General features: G+C 45.6%; 1 protein-coding gene across 1 annotated transcript; it reads right to left on the bottom strand.

Moving 5' to 3' along the window:
• Positions 1-10,935: 10,935 nt before the first annotated feature.
• Positions 10,936-14,259, bottom strand: OCSTAMP (osteoclast stimulatory transmembrane protein). Its single transcript, XM_054045967.1, has 2 exons — positions 13,264-14,259; positions 10,936-11,298 (listed from the first exon to the last, which is right to left on the bottom strand). The coding sequence occupies exons 1-2, from the start codon at positions 14,257-14,259 to the stop codon at positions 10,936-10,938; spliced, it is 1,359 nt and encodes a 452-aa protein (XP_053901942.1).
• Between the last annotated feature and the right edge of the window lie 1,810 nt (positions 14,260-16,069).

Genomic DNA, 16,069 nt, shown 5'->3' with positions numbered 1-16,069 from the left:
GGGTGGGGAGTGAACTGGTTTCCTCCGCGGATTCCTCTCTTTGCTTCTCTGAGAGGAAAGCAGGACTTTGCATACAGTGGAATTTTGTTTTTGATCTTCACTTAGCACCATCTTTCAGCTGTAAGGATCAAGTCACTTTCCCAAAGCCATTTGCCACTGGTGTGTATAGCCACCGACCCTGACTGGTCAGTGAGGAATTTAGGTTGTAAAGATCAGACAGGAAGAGATTTATTTGATACTCCTTGATGGTTTCAAAAAACAGGAAGGAGTCGTTCCCTTTTGCAAATGCCACTCAACTACAAGTAAAGAAGATCACCGTCTGTGGCTGTGCTAGTTAAAGCCAATAATAATGTGTCTGCTCTGCCCCTGGCTATTAGCTGTAGTTGAGCTCTTGCAAGACGGAGATTTCCTGTGATATAGAAACTTCTCATATGGGATGGTTTTATGGGTCCGTGTTAGCAGCAGCAGCCTGCGATGTGGGTGACCTGAGCTCAAGTCTCTGATCTGCAGCAGACTTCTTGTGTATGTTGCACAAGTCACTTATACTCTGTGCCTCAGTTCCCCATCTGTAAGTTGGGATAATAGCACTGCGCTACAATGCAGGGGTGTTGTGAGGATAAATGCGTTTAAGACTGTGAGAGGCTCAGAAACTATGATAATAGGGGTGCCTAAGATATGTTGTTATATCCTTTCAGATAACAGTTAAAAGATTTGGTTAGCCAAATCAATTTGTATGCTCTGTTGAATTCCTATCAGGTTCTGAGGGTTAGTCCTTAGTGGAGAAAGGTTATTATGAACTAAAAGAACCTTTAAAGATGTTAAGACATTCATTGCATTAGGGATGGTCGTGATGGACAGGTGTCATTGTTAGATGTCAGGGGAAAGCCCTACTAACCTGATTGAATGAACAAGGTGATTGCTGAGTCTCCTCTCGCAAGGCCTAGGGAATTACAGCCAAAGGAGGTGGGGATTTCTGTTAAAAAAGTGAAGGAGACAGGATATTATAGGACTTGGCAAACACCCAAGACATCCAGGTATTTCTGAATATTTCTGGCTGATGCACAGTGCAAGTTCAGTGAAATTGAGGCACATCAGTGAAAAATAAACAGGGCAGCTGTGTAACGATGGAGCAAAATGGATACATTCAGCTAATGGCATTTCCCTGCAAGAATGTGAGCTGGATCTTGCAGTCCTTACTCAGCTAAAACTCTCACTGATTTCCTTGTATGATGCTGTGCCCAGATAGATTATACAGTGTGTGTATGCATACTTACCTTCATCCATACAATTACTGGCATGGGTTTTGGCTCAGAGAGGTTATGCTGGATTTTAGTCAAGACAAAAATGAAAATTAATGTTGCTGTTTGGTAGGTGGCATTTAACACAAAGGAAGATAAATAAAATCCCAAGGGGGGGGGGAATGAAAGCACATAGGTTTGAAACAAACAAAAACATTGTGGTTTGGGTTTGAGGTCTCTCCCATCCCTAATTTAGTGGCAGAAAAAAACCAGAGCTTGCTGCTTCAGCTGCCACTGATTGGCAGAGTGAGAGGGTAGCTGCTGTGTACATAACAGGAAGGAAGGTCAGCCTTATGCAAATGTTGGGGGTTAGACTTTCTGCTAGTAGAACGTGGTGCAGCTTCCTTGAGGTCAATCAGATTACAGTAGGGTTACCATATTCAAACATTTAAAAAAGAGGACACTCCACGGGGCCCTGCCCCCCTGGCCCCGCCTCAACTCCGCCACTTCCCCGCCCCCACCCCCTCCAACCCCACCCCAACCCCACCTCCATTCCAAAGTCCCTGCCCCAACTCTGCCCCCTCCTCTGAGCACCCCACATTCCCCCTCCTCCCTCCCACTTTGATCTTGGTTGGAGGTTGCTAAGTGCTTCCCTGCACCCCACTCGCCCTGCAGCCCCTGCACCCCCCCCCACTCCTGCAGCCTCTGTGCCCCCTGCTCCCCACTAGCCCTGGAGCCCCTGCACCCCCCCGTCCCTGCAGCCTCTGCGCCCCCTGCCTGTCCTGCCCCTGCGCCCCCCTACCCCTGCAGCCTCTATGCCCCTGCCTCCCCTGCTCCTCCTCACCCTGCAGCCTCTGCACACACACACACCCCCGCCTGCCCTGCTCCCCCGCTCACCCAGCAGCCTCTGCCTGGCGGGGGCTTCAGATGCTCAGCGGCGACCGAGGCAGCGCGGGTCCCTGCAGCCCCGGCACACGCCACACTCCTGCCCCGCGCCACAGCCTTCTTCCTGCCACGCAGGGTGACGGGGCCGTAGGAAGGGTCCCCCAGTGGCCGGGGAGTCCCGGCCCATGAGGGAAGCCCGAGCCACTGGCTGGGCCCGGCCTCCCCGTGGTCCTGCGGGCTCGGCTGGGGCGCGTGGTCCGCCCGGCCTCCGGGAGCAGCAGCGGCCCCTCCGCTGCCTTCTGTGGCTGCGCCCCCCTCCTTTCCCCGCCCAAGCTCGCTACAATGTAGCCGGGCGGCTGGGCTGCGCTGCGGACCCAGCGGGTCCTGCTAGGGCTGGGCGGACCCTGACTTATGCTGCCTCCCTATTTCCCCGGACATGTCTGGTTTTTTGGCAATTCCCCCCGGACGGGGATTTGAGCACCAAAAAGCCGGACATGTCCGGAGAAATCCGGACGTATGGTAACCCTAGATTACAGCAGCAGAGAATATGGGCCTGAATCTTTAAAAGCCAGCCTGTTAAACATGCTGGGTGAAATTTTGCAAGACCTTTTAAAGCTGTTATTTATTTTCTGATTTTGTTGCTTCCCAGCATCTCGATGTAACTTCAGCAAAGACAAATGAAGTTGAGTCTCACAAATATAATTGTATTTTATGCCTTTTGTTTTCTGGGCCCCACCCTTTGTAATGCATTGTGTTTCTGAAGAGAAACTCCAACCCCTTGATACAAAAGGGATATCTAATTCTTTATTTGCAGTGATGTTCTGTTCTCTTCTGTCGAGATTCTTCTGCTGCAATGCAGCACTTTAATATCTGCTCCCACTGTCCTCTGGAAGAGCTGCTTTGCCAATTGACTTTCTGACTTTTCCAACTCCAATGGGCCCTGTCCTCTCTCCTCACAGATAAGGCCAACTCCAAAACCCAGACCCAAACATCCCCCTGGCTTTGTGTCAGGTGTCAAAATCCACATCTGAATTTTGAGACTTGTGTCTATCTCTAAATGTAATAAATCCCCAACCCTGTGCCTCCACTTTCCCCTTGCCATTCACCCTCTGAACTGACCATCTTCATCTTCATCTTCATCTTCCACTCCACTCCTACAGAAATCTTCCCTGCAGGTCATATTGTAACCACTCCTCTTTGTGTTGGGGGATAGAGACAGGAACCGGGAGTTTGTTTCGGATTAAGGATATGGTACAAAAAGAACTTGGATTGTGTAAAATGTACCATTGTGAGGCATTAACTAAAAAGAGTAGGGTCCATTCTGAAAAATTGAGCCATCTGTTTCAATGACTACAATGAAAAGTGCCTATCAGAACTCCGTATGCTAATGGGGATGGTTTCTAGTTAGAAAGAAATCTTCTGTTCTCTTCTCTTCCCCATTGCTCCAGTCATTGGTTCCAGATAGGTTCAGCTACTCAAAGGGAGCATGGAAGTCTCTTTGGTTCACAAATGCAGGAGAGTTTAAAGCATTTTCTAAAGAAACACCAGGCTCAAAGCCCTTGATTGTTCCAGAGGCAGAAAGGCATTTGTATTAAACAAGGTAATGATGTGGCGCCAGGAAACCCAGGGAGACAGTTACAGCCACTGTTTCCTTAGGTAGCTACTAAATAAAAAACCCCACACTCTTTGTTCCAAATACCCCAGAAGCTGAAAGAGTCTGTCTGATGCATCTGGCTCCAGCTGCCTCTTCACTTCTGCAATTTAATCTCATAAGGTCCATTATGGCAAATAATTACAATACCTTAACGAAGACTTGGATGGGAGAAGTGAAGGAAAGAGTCAAGACACACTGAAGAAAGGGAGGCTGCACAGTTTTGTCATTATAACTGAGCTCGGTAATTTAACTGATTCTCCCCGTTTCATCCTCTGGTGCAGTCTGCTCAGAACAAAGGGGGGCTGATGTGCCACCTCTCAGATTCAGATTTAGCCGCAGTGATCTGTGCCTGTGGACCGCTGAGCTAGAGTATTGCAATTCTCTGAACTTAGGTTTGAAACAATCAAGCTTGAAAAAGCAGCAATTGGTTCAGCGCACTTCTGTTCATCTGCTCAGCAACGCAGGCCACTGAGACATGGTCATCCCACTGCTCTGCTTGCTGCACCAGCTCCCATGTAGTACTGAATCATATTCAAAAGCTTGGTCCTTATCTTCAAATCCCCTTTAGGGATTTGATCTAAATGACCTAGGGGACCCCCTCTCCCTGAGAATGACCTCCCATTTCAGCTGTGTAAGTTCTGCAGGAACCAGGGAACACCCACCTCAACACAAGAACTTTATTAGTAACTGGGTCATGAATCTGGAACTAAGTGCCGGGAGAACTCAAGTTGTTTGTGGACCTCAGAACCTTGACAACCAAATGCAAAACCCACTTTTAATAGCCTATCCCCAATTACACCCCCACAGAGAGAAAGGAAACCTTCTGGAAAATTAAACAGTAAACCAACCCCAACAAATCCAGCCACTTCTGACTGAGGGAGTTAGAGAGAGAGAAATGCATATATGTACGTACACTTTGTAATTTTGAGAAGCACACAAATACAATGGCCGTGGGTATCATATAAAAACTTAGATGGACAGATTAGTTCTTTTCAAACAGGGATATGCTTACCCTTAGGGGTACACGAGTTCTCGTCAGAGGGTACATGAGACAAATCCTGTAATGGTGGACAACGCATTTTATTTTGTAAGACTTGCCAATCTAATCACAGGTATATTATGACCCTGTCTCAGATGAGGGTACACAATAGACTCCATTATTTGGGAAGGGGTATGCAGCCTAAACGTTTGAAAACCACTGGATTTAGCAACACAAATAGAAGTGACGCTAGCATACTCTAAAACCAGAGCACTAATGGTTGCCATATTATTCCAGTTTCAAGAGTCAGTGGTGTTTCAGAATTGATCACTCTCCCAAATCACATGCTAGCCTGAAATCTCTTCTTAATTACAAGCCACACTAATGGGACTCCTACAGGAGCCCAATGGGAAATAAACTGGACTATGTGAGCCAAATTTTGAAAAACAGCCACTAAAACGGCACCTGAAATTTTGCACCTGAAATTTTTCATCTGGTATGCAATTAATTTTTGTATATGTAATCAAGGATTAGTGCATGGAAACAGCATTTATGCATACAATCCTACCCAATTTGCATGTGCAAATCCATCTTGCCACCTTCACAAAAACTAATGGTGAAAACAAGATACCCACTAAACTTGTGGCCACAAAATTGTGGGCTCAGTTTTAGATGCCAACACTATTTGTCATGCTTGAAAATTTGTTTGTTTCTTTTTAACACCTGGCTTCATCTCTCAAGCAGCCCCAGCTGGGCTACTGTCTCTGTTATGGGGCATAAGTACCCTGTGGGGATTATAGGTGAGATTTTCAAAGGCACAAATGAGTTAGGTGCCTAATCTCCATTGAAAACCATTGGGCATTAGCCACCTAACTGCTATTTGTGCCTTGGAAATGTCCCCTGTTGTGTCTTTTGCTCTTTACATAAGAAATATAATAGGAAAAAATCACATGGGCACAGTGGGTTCCAAATAACCATATTTACTAAATACACACAAAAATGTCACACTGAGCTCTGTACTGCTCTGGCTGGTTTCCAGCAGCTTCTAAAACAGGAGTGACCAACCTGAGCCTGAGAAGGAGCCAGAATTTACCAATGTACATTGCCAAAGAGCCACAGTAATACGTCAGCAGTCCCCCCGATCAGCTCCTCCCCCCTCCCCCCCCGTCCTAGCACCTCCCGCCACTGGCAGCTCCACCAATCAGCATCTCCCCCTCCCTCCCCGCACCTCCCGATCAGTTGTTTTTTTGGGGGGGGGAGGAGCGAGGGCACTGCAGGCTCAGGGGATGGGGTGGGAAGCGGTGGAGTGGGGGCAGGGCCTATGGCATAGCCAGGGGTTAAGCAGTGAGCACCCCCAGCACATTAGAAAGTTGGCGCCTGTAGCTCCAGCCCCAGAATTGATGCCTATACAAGGAGCCGCATATTAACTTCTGAAGAGCCGCATGTGGCTCCGGAGCCACAGGTTGCCCCTCCCCACCCCCCCACCCCCCGTTCTAAAACATAGAACACAGTGAGCACCACTAGGAGGGATCACAGACTACTTAAAGAGACTACCCCATTCCTGTACACAACACCCCCCCCAGGAGTGTGCGTCTATATATATAATATTACCCGTGGGAGGTGGGAAGCAGCCCATGTACATGTTTCAGATTGCTAGTGATACCCTAATCATTTTGCTGACAGGATCAGCTTTGAAGCGGCCTCTCTCCATGATGGTTCAGTAGGAGATAGGTATTTTTAAAACCTCCCCTTGAAATGTCACACTTTGGTACATTTTCCCAAGTGACACTCAGAGCTCCTGCTCACAGTCATTTTCTGACGCGCTACAAACGTGCCCCATGGAAACAACAGAATCTGCCCACCTGGCATCATTCAGCCCTGACACTTAATTGCTCCCCATTGTCATCTGCCTCTAATATTGGCCTCCCACTCTGCATTTTCAATCCCTCACACCGAATCTTCTCACCTCCCCAGCAGCACGATGAAAAGAGTCAGTGAACTCTAAGGCATACAGCAGCCTTAGCTTGAACTGAAACAGAAGATTAGAGGCCCTTAGGTCCTTTTAAAAAATCTACATAACAAATCCTCAAGTGCCCTTTTCCCAGATAGCGCTAAATCTCTTTTTATTTTATAATGTTGGATTGCTCTTCTGCTCCGTGTTTTCTTTTTTCCCAAGTCTCTCATTAGGGGACGAGTGGAAGAGACTGATCAGGCTAAGTGGGAAGGGGCAAAGATAATTTTCCAGAGTAAGCTGTCATTACTGAGAAACTCTTTAAAATCTAGTTATAACATAGTTACTATGATCGTCAAAATAGACACAACCTAATAGATAGCCTAGCCCTTTTGGGAGCGAGATGTATTCCAGTGCTGATGTATCCTTGCAGGGGCAATAGTGTAAGAAATTAACTGTATATTATGGCTTTGGACATTTTTGGAGGGAGAGATCTCACTCAGTCACATGTTTAGGATATTTTTATGGTGCAGAGGGCATAAAGCCAGGCTTTTTATATGGAATAAATGTATGCTTCAGCAAAGCAATAACTCATTCCATTTATCACACAATATTCCCATGACAACATTTGTCCAGCTGATTAGTTGCTGACTGTGTAGCCAAGATCTAGCATGGTCTGAGGATGCCTAACGCTCACCACTATATGGTTACAATTCTACACATTAGAGAAATACTGAACTTGCTAGCAAAAAATGCCATCAGGCTAATTCATTCCCAGAAAAATACTCAGGCAAGAACTGCTGGAGGATCAGAGTAATTTCTAGTTGTGCACGCTACTAGGTAACTTATAATACATGCAGCACAGGTTCCCAAATGGGTAGCCCGTGGAAGGGGAGGTTTGAATATCCACCAAGGTGTGATATCTTCCTCCACTCCCACCCTTTCCCTTACTTTCTTAATGACAGAGAATGCAGAGCTCAGAGGGGGAAGGGCAGTGGTGTCAAACCTAATCATTCAGATCAGGGAAGATGTCATGGACTGACTGACCCATTCTGTGCTCCTCTCTTTCCCCTATCACAATGCATAGATAGGGGCCATTAAGTTATGGATTTCACTTCTCCTGCCAGTGATATTATTAAAATCCTTTTGGTGCTTTTCCAGTGAGAGATCTGGTGTGAACAGCAAGAGTTCCCACCTCACATGGAAAATGTTCAGGGATTCTCACACCTGTGCCATGACAATCTTGGGTACCTCATTATTAGCTACTTTGAATGTACTTCCCATTCTTTTGGTTTTGTCTCCTAAATTCAGTAGACACAACCTGATTTTAGAAGTTCATATTACACTGTAGGCCAAAGCCCTGAAATGGCAGCCAGCCTCAATTTGTGGCTTCAGGCCACATTAGGGCTTGTCTACATGGGGAGTTATTCTAGTTGACCTATTTCTGATTATCTCCCTGTGTGGATGCTCTTATTCCAAATTAAGAGTGCCTTCTTCCAAATTAGCTTAATCCACTTTTACCAGAAATTTAATTTAATTTAATTTAATTCAAATTAACTTTAGTATAGACCAGTGGTTCTCAAACTAGGGCTGCCGCTTGTTCAAGGAAAGCCCCGCTGCGCCGGTTTGTTTACCTGTGACGTCCACATGTTTGGCCAATCGCAGCTCCCAGTGGCCATGGTTCGCCGCTCCAGGCCAATGGGAGCGGCAGGAAGCGGCGCGGGCTGAGGGACATACTAGCCGCTGCTTCCTGCAGCCCCATTGGCCTGGAGCGGTGAACCGCAGCCACTGGGAGCTGCGATCGGCCAAACCTGCAGACACGGCAGGTAAACAAACCAGCCCGGCCCTCCAGGGGCTTTCCCTGAACAAGCGGCGGCCCTAGTTTGAGAACCACTGGTGTAGACAAACCCTTGGAGTACTCTATGTCTACACAGCATTTTGATGTGAGCTTCTGTGACATACCAGGTACAATCCAGACTAATGAGTAGCTGTGTTGCCCCTGCCCTGCAACTATGGGTGCCTTACAATGCCCTGCTGACATAGTTCCCACCTGGACCACTCACAAACAGCCTTCCAGCATGCAAGCCACACCATGAGGGTCTGTGTGTAGCTGCAGCCTGCCAGCCACACTTGGGTTACACTCTGGCTCTCACCAGCCTGGGTTATACTGCAGGGTGACCCCAACACACTTCCAGTCCCAGATTTCCCCCCATAAATGTATGTCTTGTACTACTCAGCCCTCTCCTGGACAGTACAAAGTATTTAAAGGGAATAATATGCCATTTTATTATCACAACTAGTTATTCAGACACTCCAATTTAAATGCACTGCATTAGATAAAACAGTAAAACAAGGTTATTTTTCTTGTACCCATTTTTATTTTATTGCCTCATTACTTGTACTCACTTAAAATCTATCTCTTTGTAGTTAATAAAGATTGAATGTTTGCTAACACCTAATTTGACAAACTATATCAGATTCAAGCAAAATGTCTCACCACAGGCTTTCTGCAGCCTGACTGATCAAACTCTGTAGGCTGGGACCCCTCCCCCAGAGTCCAACGAATGCTTCCTTTGTCGCTTCAGGTGCAGTGAAAACGATGGGTGGAGAGAGGGGGTGCCTGGGGGTGTTTGTCCCTCCTTTTTATAGTTTCAGTCCCCCTCTTGAAAAAAACATTTCCGGCTAGGCACTAGGAAATAAAGAGTCTATGTGGAAGGAGGTTCCTTGCTGGCTTTTTCTCACTTGTTTGAGCTTTGTTTGTTTCCCTTCTTGCTTGATGACTCTTTTTACTGCTTAAACGCAAATTAAGCAGAGCACATATTCCTTTGTCTAAGACAGACCTGTTTGTCAACTTCTGTCTGGGCAGGGCTGTGAGATTTGAAACATGTGTTAATAACATTATACAGGGAAATCTTGTAACTTTGCCTACAGTGTTGCCACACATATTTTATTAGGACAATACTGACCAGCAAATGATGAGTTTTCAAATGACACTTTGCAAGGCATACTTTGTACAAAGATTATTACAATAGTGTGGAGGGTGTGAATACAGGCGTGTATTCCCTCCCAACCTGGGTCAACAGATTCAGGCTAGAGGAGCTTGCACTAGCACTCTAAAAATAGTGGTGTAGACAACGCTGTGAAGTGACTCAGGCTGGAGCTCAGGCTCTGAAGCCGGGGGGTGGACTTCACAGCCTGAGCTCCAGCCCAAGATGCAACTTCAAAGACCTGTCTACACTGCTCTTTTGAGAGTGCTAGCATGAGTCCCGCTAACCAGAGTCTGTCAACCTGCACTGGGAGGCTCGCTCCAAAATGCAGTGTAGACATACCCTATGGTGCTTGATAACGGCAGGTCAGTCGTTGAAACCCCATTTTCACGTAGTGTCAGTGTTATGCCATATCTCTGGGTGGGTCTGCATCTGGGATCTCTGGATCTAAAAGCATGAGCTTCTATTGCCTGAGCTAAATGTGTTAACTGAGGCTGTAATAGGCTCATCAACTTCTATATGTGGCCCAGTCCCCACTAGGAGGAGACACGAAGTGGCTGTGCGTTACATCACCCCGAGTGAAGAATAGACAATATCCAGGACATCCAGGCCAATGCCAATCATTGGACCGGAAGTTACATATTTCTCCCCATAGATCAATAAAGTTTTAAGCAATTTCTCTCTCTCAAAATGTATAAATATTTAACATAGCACAAGTGAAACAGACTATAACTGCACAAATACATTCTGGCTAGGGCTGGGCAAAAACAGCATGATCTTTTTGCAAAATTAAATTCCAGGACAGAGTCAAATTGTGCTTTTCTTGACATTTTTGTGACTTTATTGTATTTGCATAAAAATATGCGAATTTGTTTTAATTTTTGCACGTTTTGAGGCCAAATTTGCTCTGCATCAGAATAAAATTTGAAATCTTGAGCATGCTGGGTTTTTTTGCTTATAGTAGGACCATTTTTGTTGTAAAAGTGTCCTGGAGCTGAGCAAAAGAAAAGAAAAAAAAAACATAAAACTTGGCCATTTTTGCAACACTAAAGCAAAATACAAAACCCTCTGATTTTGAGATTTTTGTGGTTTTGTGCCCATATTTCATATACTCCCTACCCCTGACTTTGAAGACAAAACCCAGGCTGAACTATCCAAAAAAAGATTGTCATGGCATAGCGCCTAAAGCATCTCTGTCATCTTCTGTCATAACATCCCAGGAATGCCAGCATGCAGGATATTTACAAATCCGCTCTCAGCTTTTGCTGCAGTTGCTGCTCCTTCTTGTTGTATTTCCTTAATAATGCCCTGTAGAGGTACTGGACTCTCCGCTCTTCTTGTCTCTCGAAGAAGGAGGCAGAGATTTTTCGGCACAAACGTTGTGCGTAGGTTTCCAGAAATAGCATGGCATAGATGATGCAATAGAGCATTCCGACAGCAAGGGCCACAAAGTTGTTTGGGGGGCTTGGCTGTTTAATTGTGCAATCGGCAGAGATGAAGGTCAGATTCTGCTGGTAAGTTCTTTCAAAGTTCACAATGGATTGTTCGCCAGAAATGACTCCATTGAAAATTTTCGAGATAAAGGGCAGAATGCTTATTTTGGCCTGAAACAAACAAAATAAAAGATTCAACGGAAAGATGAAAAAAAACCCACCACAATCTGGCAAGTACAAAAATAGCAACTTGGCAATGTAAGAATCACAATTAAATTTTGTACACGTTTGGTAAGATTGGGAGATAAAAATGTGAGTGGGTTTCAAGCTGTGACTGAGAGTGATAATACGCTTACCTGGGCATACGCTGCTTAGCATAATACGGTAGGATCCTGACTGAGGTCTTAGCTGCTTCCATAATAGCAATAAACTGTTTGAGGTGATGAGTCATAAAAAAATTTAACTCTTCTAGCAAAGAATGGCATCTGCAGTCACACTCTTTAGCATGAAGGTTAAATAGTTTCTCAATCCACAGGTTTCTAGCTATAAATTGCTTGCCAGTGGTAGCTAGGAAGAAATGTAGACTTGCCCAGTTAAGTGTGTGATGGGAGGATTACGCCTGCGTCTGAAGCATCCCAAAAAAGGAAAGAGATGGGAGAATAATTAAAACAGGAAAGCTAAAAAACAAGAAAAAATGAAAATAGGTAGAGGGATAAAAAATATATTGAAACTGGAGAGGGTTTGGGGAATGGGGAGTAGTTCCAGTGAGAATGCTGCTGAGAGCCAGGGGTCATGCTCTTGGCCTGTGTGATTGTACAAGTGTCTAACAAACTCTGGGCATTGTATAAATAATAAATCATAGTTCCTATGAATCCAGTGCTAACCACTCTCTGAGACAGAACACTGGACTACATGAACCATAGATCTGCTCTGCTTTGGTGACTCCCGTATTCCTAAATGGTAGATCCCCACAATTATCACTGTGTAAATGTCTCCTGGTAAAACTCTCCCCGCTGTCATACGCGTGGGTCTCTGGAGCTATGATTCAGTCAGTGCAATCACAAGTCCAGGAAGAGATGGGAAGGGCCCCATTCCTCTTTCTAATAAACTGCTTTTTCCTCTTGTCACTGAGAGCCCACTTGTCCCAGACTAGAGGCAGGATGCAGAGGGCGCAGGGTGGCATTCCAGCACCTCATTTCACTGCAGGGTATCCGTGATGCTGTCTAAGGGCTAGATTGTATCTCTACAGTTGGAATCACAGTTTGCTCCTGGCTCCCCTCCTTGCTACTGTTCTATATACACTGGCCCCCAGAGCATTTGGTGGGAGAGGAACCAAAGCTCTGCCCATTCCGTGCCCCCCACTCACCCATTTCTTGCCCACCTGCACAGGAGTGGGGTTACTGACCCCATAGAGACTGCTTTCCCTCCTTCCTGCTCTGTGACTCACAGTGCAGGTAGCCTTGCACATAGGGGGACCAGACGTCCCCATATTATCAGGCTCTGTCTTGCTATCTGGTCATCCTACTTGCACAGAGGAGAGTAAAGAGGTGCAAAGTGCTTGCCTGACTCTCCCGTACTGGCATGAGGGCAAGAGATGCTCCTGCCCTGAATGACTGACACCACGTGATTGATTCTCTTGGATTTTGCTTCACCCCTCCCCCCAGTCCTACCCCAGAAGCCCCAAAAAGACCCTTAAGGGCAACCCCTACAAGAACATATGCTTTAAAAGTGAAAGTTTTCATCCCCACATCAGTTGCTTGACCAGTGACTTCCTCACTTGCCCTATGGGGTTAAACACAAACTCTGGGCTAGTTTTGTCCGTTATTTGTTAATGCAGCACATGGGATTCATCAGTGATCCCTACAACGGGAGTGGCTGTACTACAGACCCTGCTCTTTCAGGTTGTTGGCTGGCTTCAGCTGCCATTGATGCTAGTGGGAGCTGAGGGCACAGGAGAGATCACAATGTTGCCTTATATAACTATATGTGCTGGAGGCAGGCTGTGAGAGTACACATGTCCCTGTCCTGCCTCCATTCTGCCTGTGCAGTTGGCAATAGACAAATGTAGCTTTGGCTGGTGAGACAAGCTGGGCATTCCTTTATTTAGAGGCTCAAGCTAGGGATTCTGCTACTTACATTGTATTTAATGTTGAGCGTTATGGGCACCGTGGGAAACTGAACCACCTCATTCATTGTTGTATCTGCCAAGTGGAAGGCGACGTAGTCCGTTGCTATGATCACCGCTGTCACCATCAGGACCAAAGTGAGGAGCATCATGCGCACCAGGCACACCACCATTTCCTCCCGGGACAGCTTCAAGCCGGTGGATCTGATCAGTTTTTTGGGTGAGTGTGTCAGCAGATGGGCTGCTTTCTTGTCCACAGCCAAGACCTCCAGCTTTTTGGTGATGTAAATGTTGTCAAATCGGAGGTTGGTGAGATAGCTTTTCAAATACCAAGCGGACTCAAAAAGGAGATAGAACAGGAAAAAGCCAGCAGCCACCCTGTTGGCTACCAGCAATGCCTGTTTGACCAGCAATTCGACAGCAGAGAAATCATCCTTGATCTTCTGACTAGCGATGAGTACTTGCTCCCTCACCAAGGAACTACTGTGATCCACAGCATACTGAAAATGTCCATTCCTGGGCGTCAGAAAGTTATCTGCCATGTTGTCAGTGACTTCTTTGACTTGGTGACCAAACTGCGTGGAAGCTGTTCCCAATAGGATTGTTGAGTTCAAAAGGCTGTCTGAGTAATTCTTGCAAATGCATTTAATAACCTGCAGTATGGTTTTAATGTTGTCCATGATGTTTGGTATGATATTAACTGCCACGATCATGAAGCAGGTGGACAAGAGCAGCCTCCGGCCTTGTTTAGTGCCCAACGTAGGTATGATTATGGTGAACATGCAGCGGACAGGATGCACCAAGAAGAGGATCAGTAGAAGTAGCAGACTGAAGGAAACAGCAATTGCAGAGGAGAGGTGAAATGGATACTCTAGCGAGGAGAACATCCAGTTATAGAGGAGGCCACCTGTGAGCACAGCAATGCAGCAGCACTGAAGAAATAAAGTCAGGAGCTCACTGCAGCTTGAAGGCACCGGCTTTGAGTAGGCAGACCATGCATCTAACATGACTTCTTGTATCTTTGGAAACAGATTGTCCTGGCAATAGATCCAGACTCTTAACCTATACCAAGAAAAAGCAACTCTGTATTTAACAGAGTCAATATAGAAATGCATTGATACGAGCCAAAAGTTTATGTCAAAACAGTGACTGTCAGATGAAGCAGAGTGACCTCCACCAAGCTGTGAAAGCTACTCCTTATGCACTATAAAGTTACTAATAGAAATGGGACAAGAAGAAAGCACTGTCCGACTGGTGTAATGTCTTTTCCTTATTTTTCCTGGGCATTATAATACATAAGGATGATCTCTGTTGGGGTGGCTACTAGCAGATGGATTCTTTGGGGGGTGATGCACTAACAGGTCTTTTTTGTGTGCTTCCTTCCCTGAACACATCTTGTCTCTCACTTCTGTTCCTCTGTACTGGCTTTGCTGAACTACGTATGTGGGACTGGGTAGAATTTCCTTCAAATCATGCGGAACAGGCAATTTCTAGGTATTTCTTGGAAGTTCTAAATTAATAATTGAAGGTCAGTTGCTCATCCTCAAATGTAATGTTGAATAACATTAAGCTCTTGTGGTATGGATAATCCTTTTGTTCTGAGTATGTGCAGCACCTTGCACTGTGGGACCTAGGCAATACGATAATACAAATAATAATAGCGATAATAATATCAACCCTACAGTTATTATGATTCATAGAAATAGCTTACGCTCCACCAGTAGTAGATATTTGACCCTGGTATAGAGAAGGCAGACTGGGAGCTTCTGTTCTCTCTGTCTTATAACACAAGAACAAGGGGACATTCAATGAAATTAAAAGGGAGGAAATTGCAAACTCATAAAAGGAAATACTGTTTCACACAACATGAACTCCTTGCCACAGGAAGCTATTCAGATTAAGAATTTTAAGAGATTCCTAAAAAGGATGATTGGACATTTCAATGGATATTAGGACTATTTTGAGTTGTAATAGTTAATGATGATAAACATTTGAGAAGGGATATTAAACCTTCATGCTTCAGGTTTTAAGTCAATCGCTAACCATTAGAAACCAGGATGAAACCTATTGTCCCACATCTGCCTGCTATGGGCTTCTTACACTTTCCCCTGAAGCATCTGGTGCTGACCACTACTGGAGATAGGATATTGGGCTAGGTGGACCTTGGATCTGATCCAGTCTGGCAATATCTGTCTTCCTATGACTCAAACCAAATCAGAGCATCCACCGTTATTCTTTGGGGGAGAATATTGAAAAAAGCAATTCTGGAACAATTGTTCCTTGGATTTTCCATAGATAAAATGTCAGTTTCATAGGCACAGAGAGTGAGATGCAGAGGAAAGTGAATTCTACATACCCAGCTTTGCGAAGAGACCTTGTGCTCTCTTGTAAGTGCTCCATGCTTCAGGAAAGTTTCTTGCCACTTAATCCACTCAGAAAGAAACCTCAAGAACAGCTCCCAAAAGGCACAGACAGATGAACTAGGAGAAGTGACCAGCTGGGACTAGAGGGGTAGATTTCAATGAATGGACATTTTAAAATGGTTCAGACAGTGAAGGCTGGTGATGCCAAGTGTGGCAAGCCTGGCCCAAAAGGTGAGCTCAGTATTACTAAGAGACCCAGATAGCGATCACACTGTCAGATGCAGAACAAGTTTAGTCCGTCTCTCTTGAGGAACTTCTGCTGGATTCTAGACTGCTTGTCTAAAAGGCACACAGGGCGTTGCACAATTTTGCCCACAGAAAGCAGAAGTGTCAGTTCTGAAAAGAACCAAGCAGGTGTCATCGATCTCGAGTCTGTGGTAGAGCTGTTCACTCT

The sequence above is a fragment of the Malaclemys terrapin genome, chromosome 12 (genome assembly GCF_027887155.1).
Source record: "Malaclemys terrapin pileata isolate rMalTer1 chromosome 12, rMalTer1.hap1, whole genome shotgun sequence".
NCBI classification, from domain to species: domain Eukaryota; kingdom Metazoa; phylum Chordata; order Testudines; family Emydidae; genus Malaclemys; species Malaclemys terrapin.
The sequence above is the reverse complement of the archived record's forward strand: the minus strand, read 5'-3'. Positions and strand labels throughout refer to the sequence as shown.

What these genes read in the sequence shown, in the direction of transcription:
- OCSTAMP (XM_054045967.1), bottom strand. Translation starts at nt 14,259, where the DNA reads ATGTTAGATGCATGGTCTGCCTACTCAAAGCCGGTGCCTTCAAGCTGC. An exon ending in CGCTCAACATTAAATACAAT is followed by an intron (nt 11,299 to 13,263) that starts GTAAGTAGCAGA and finishes TGTTTGTTTCAG; the next exon opens with GCCAAAATAAGCATTCTGCC.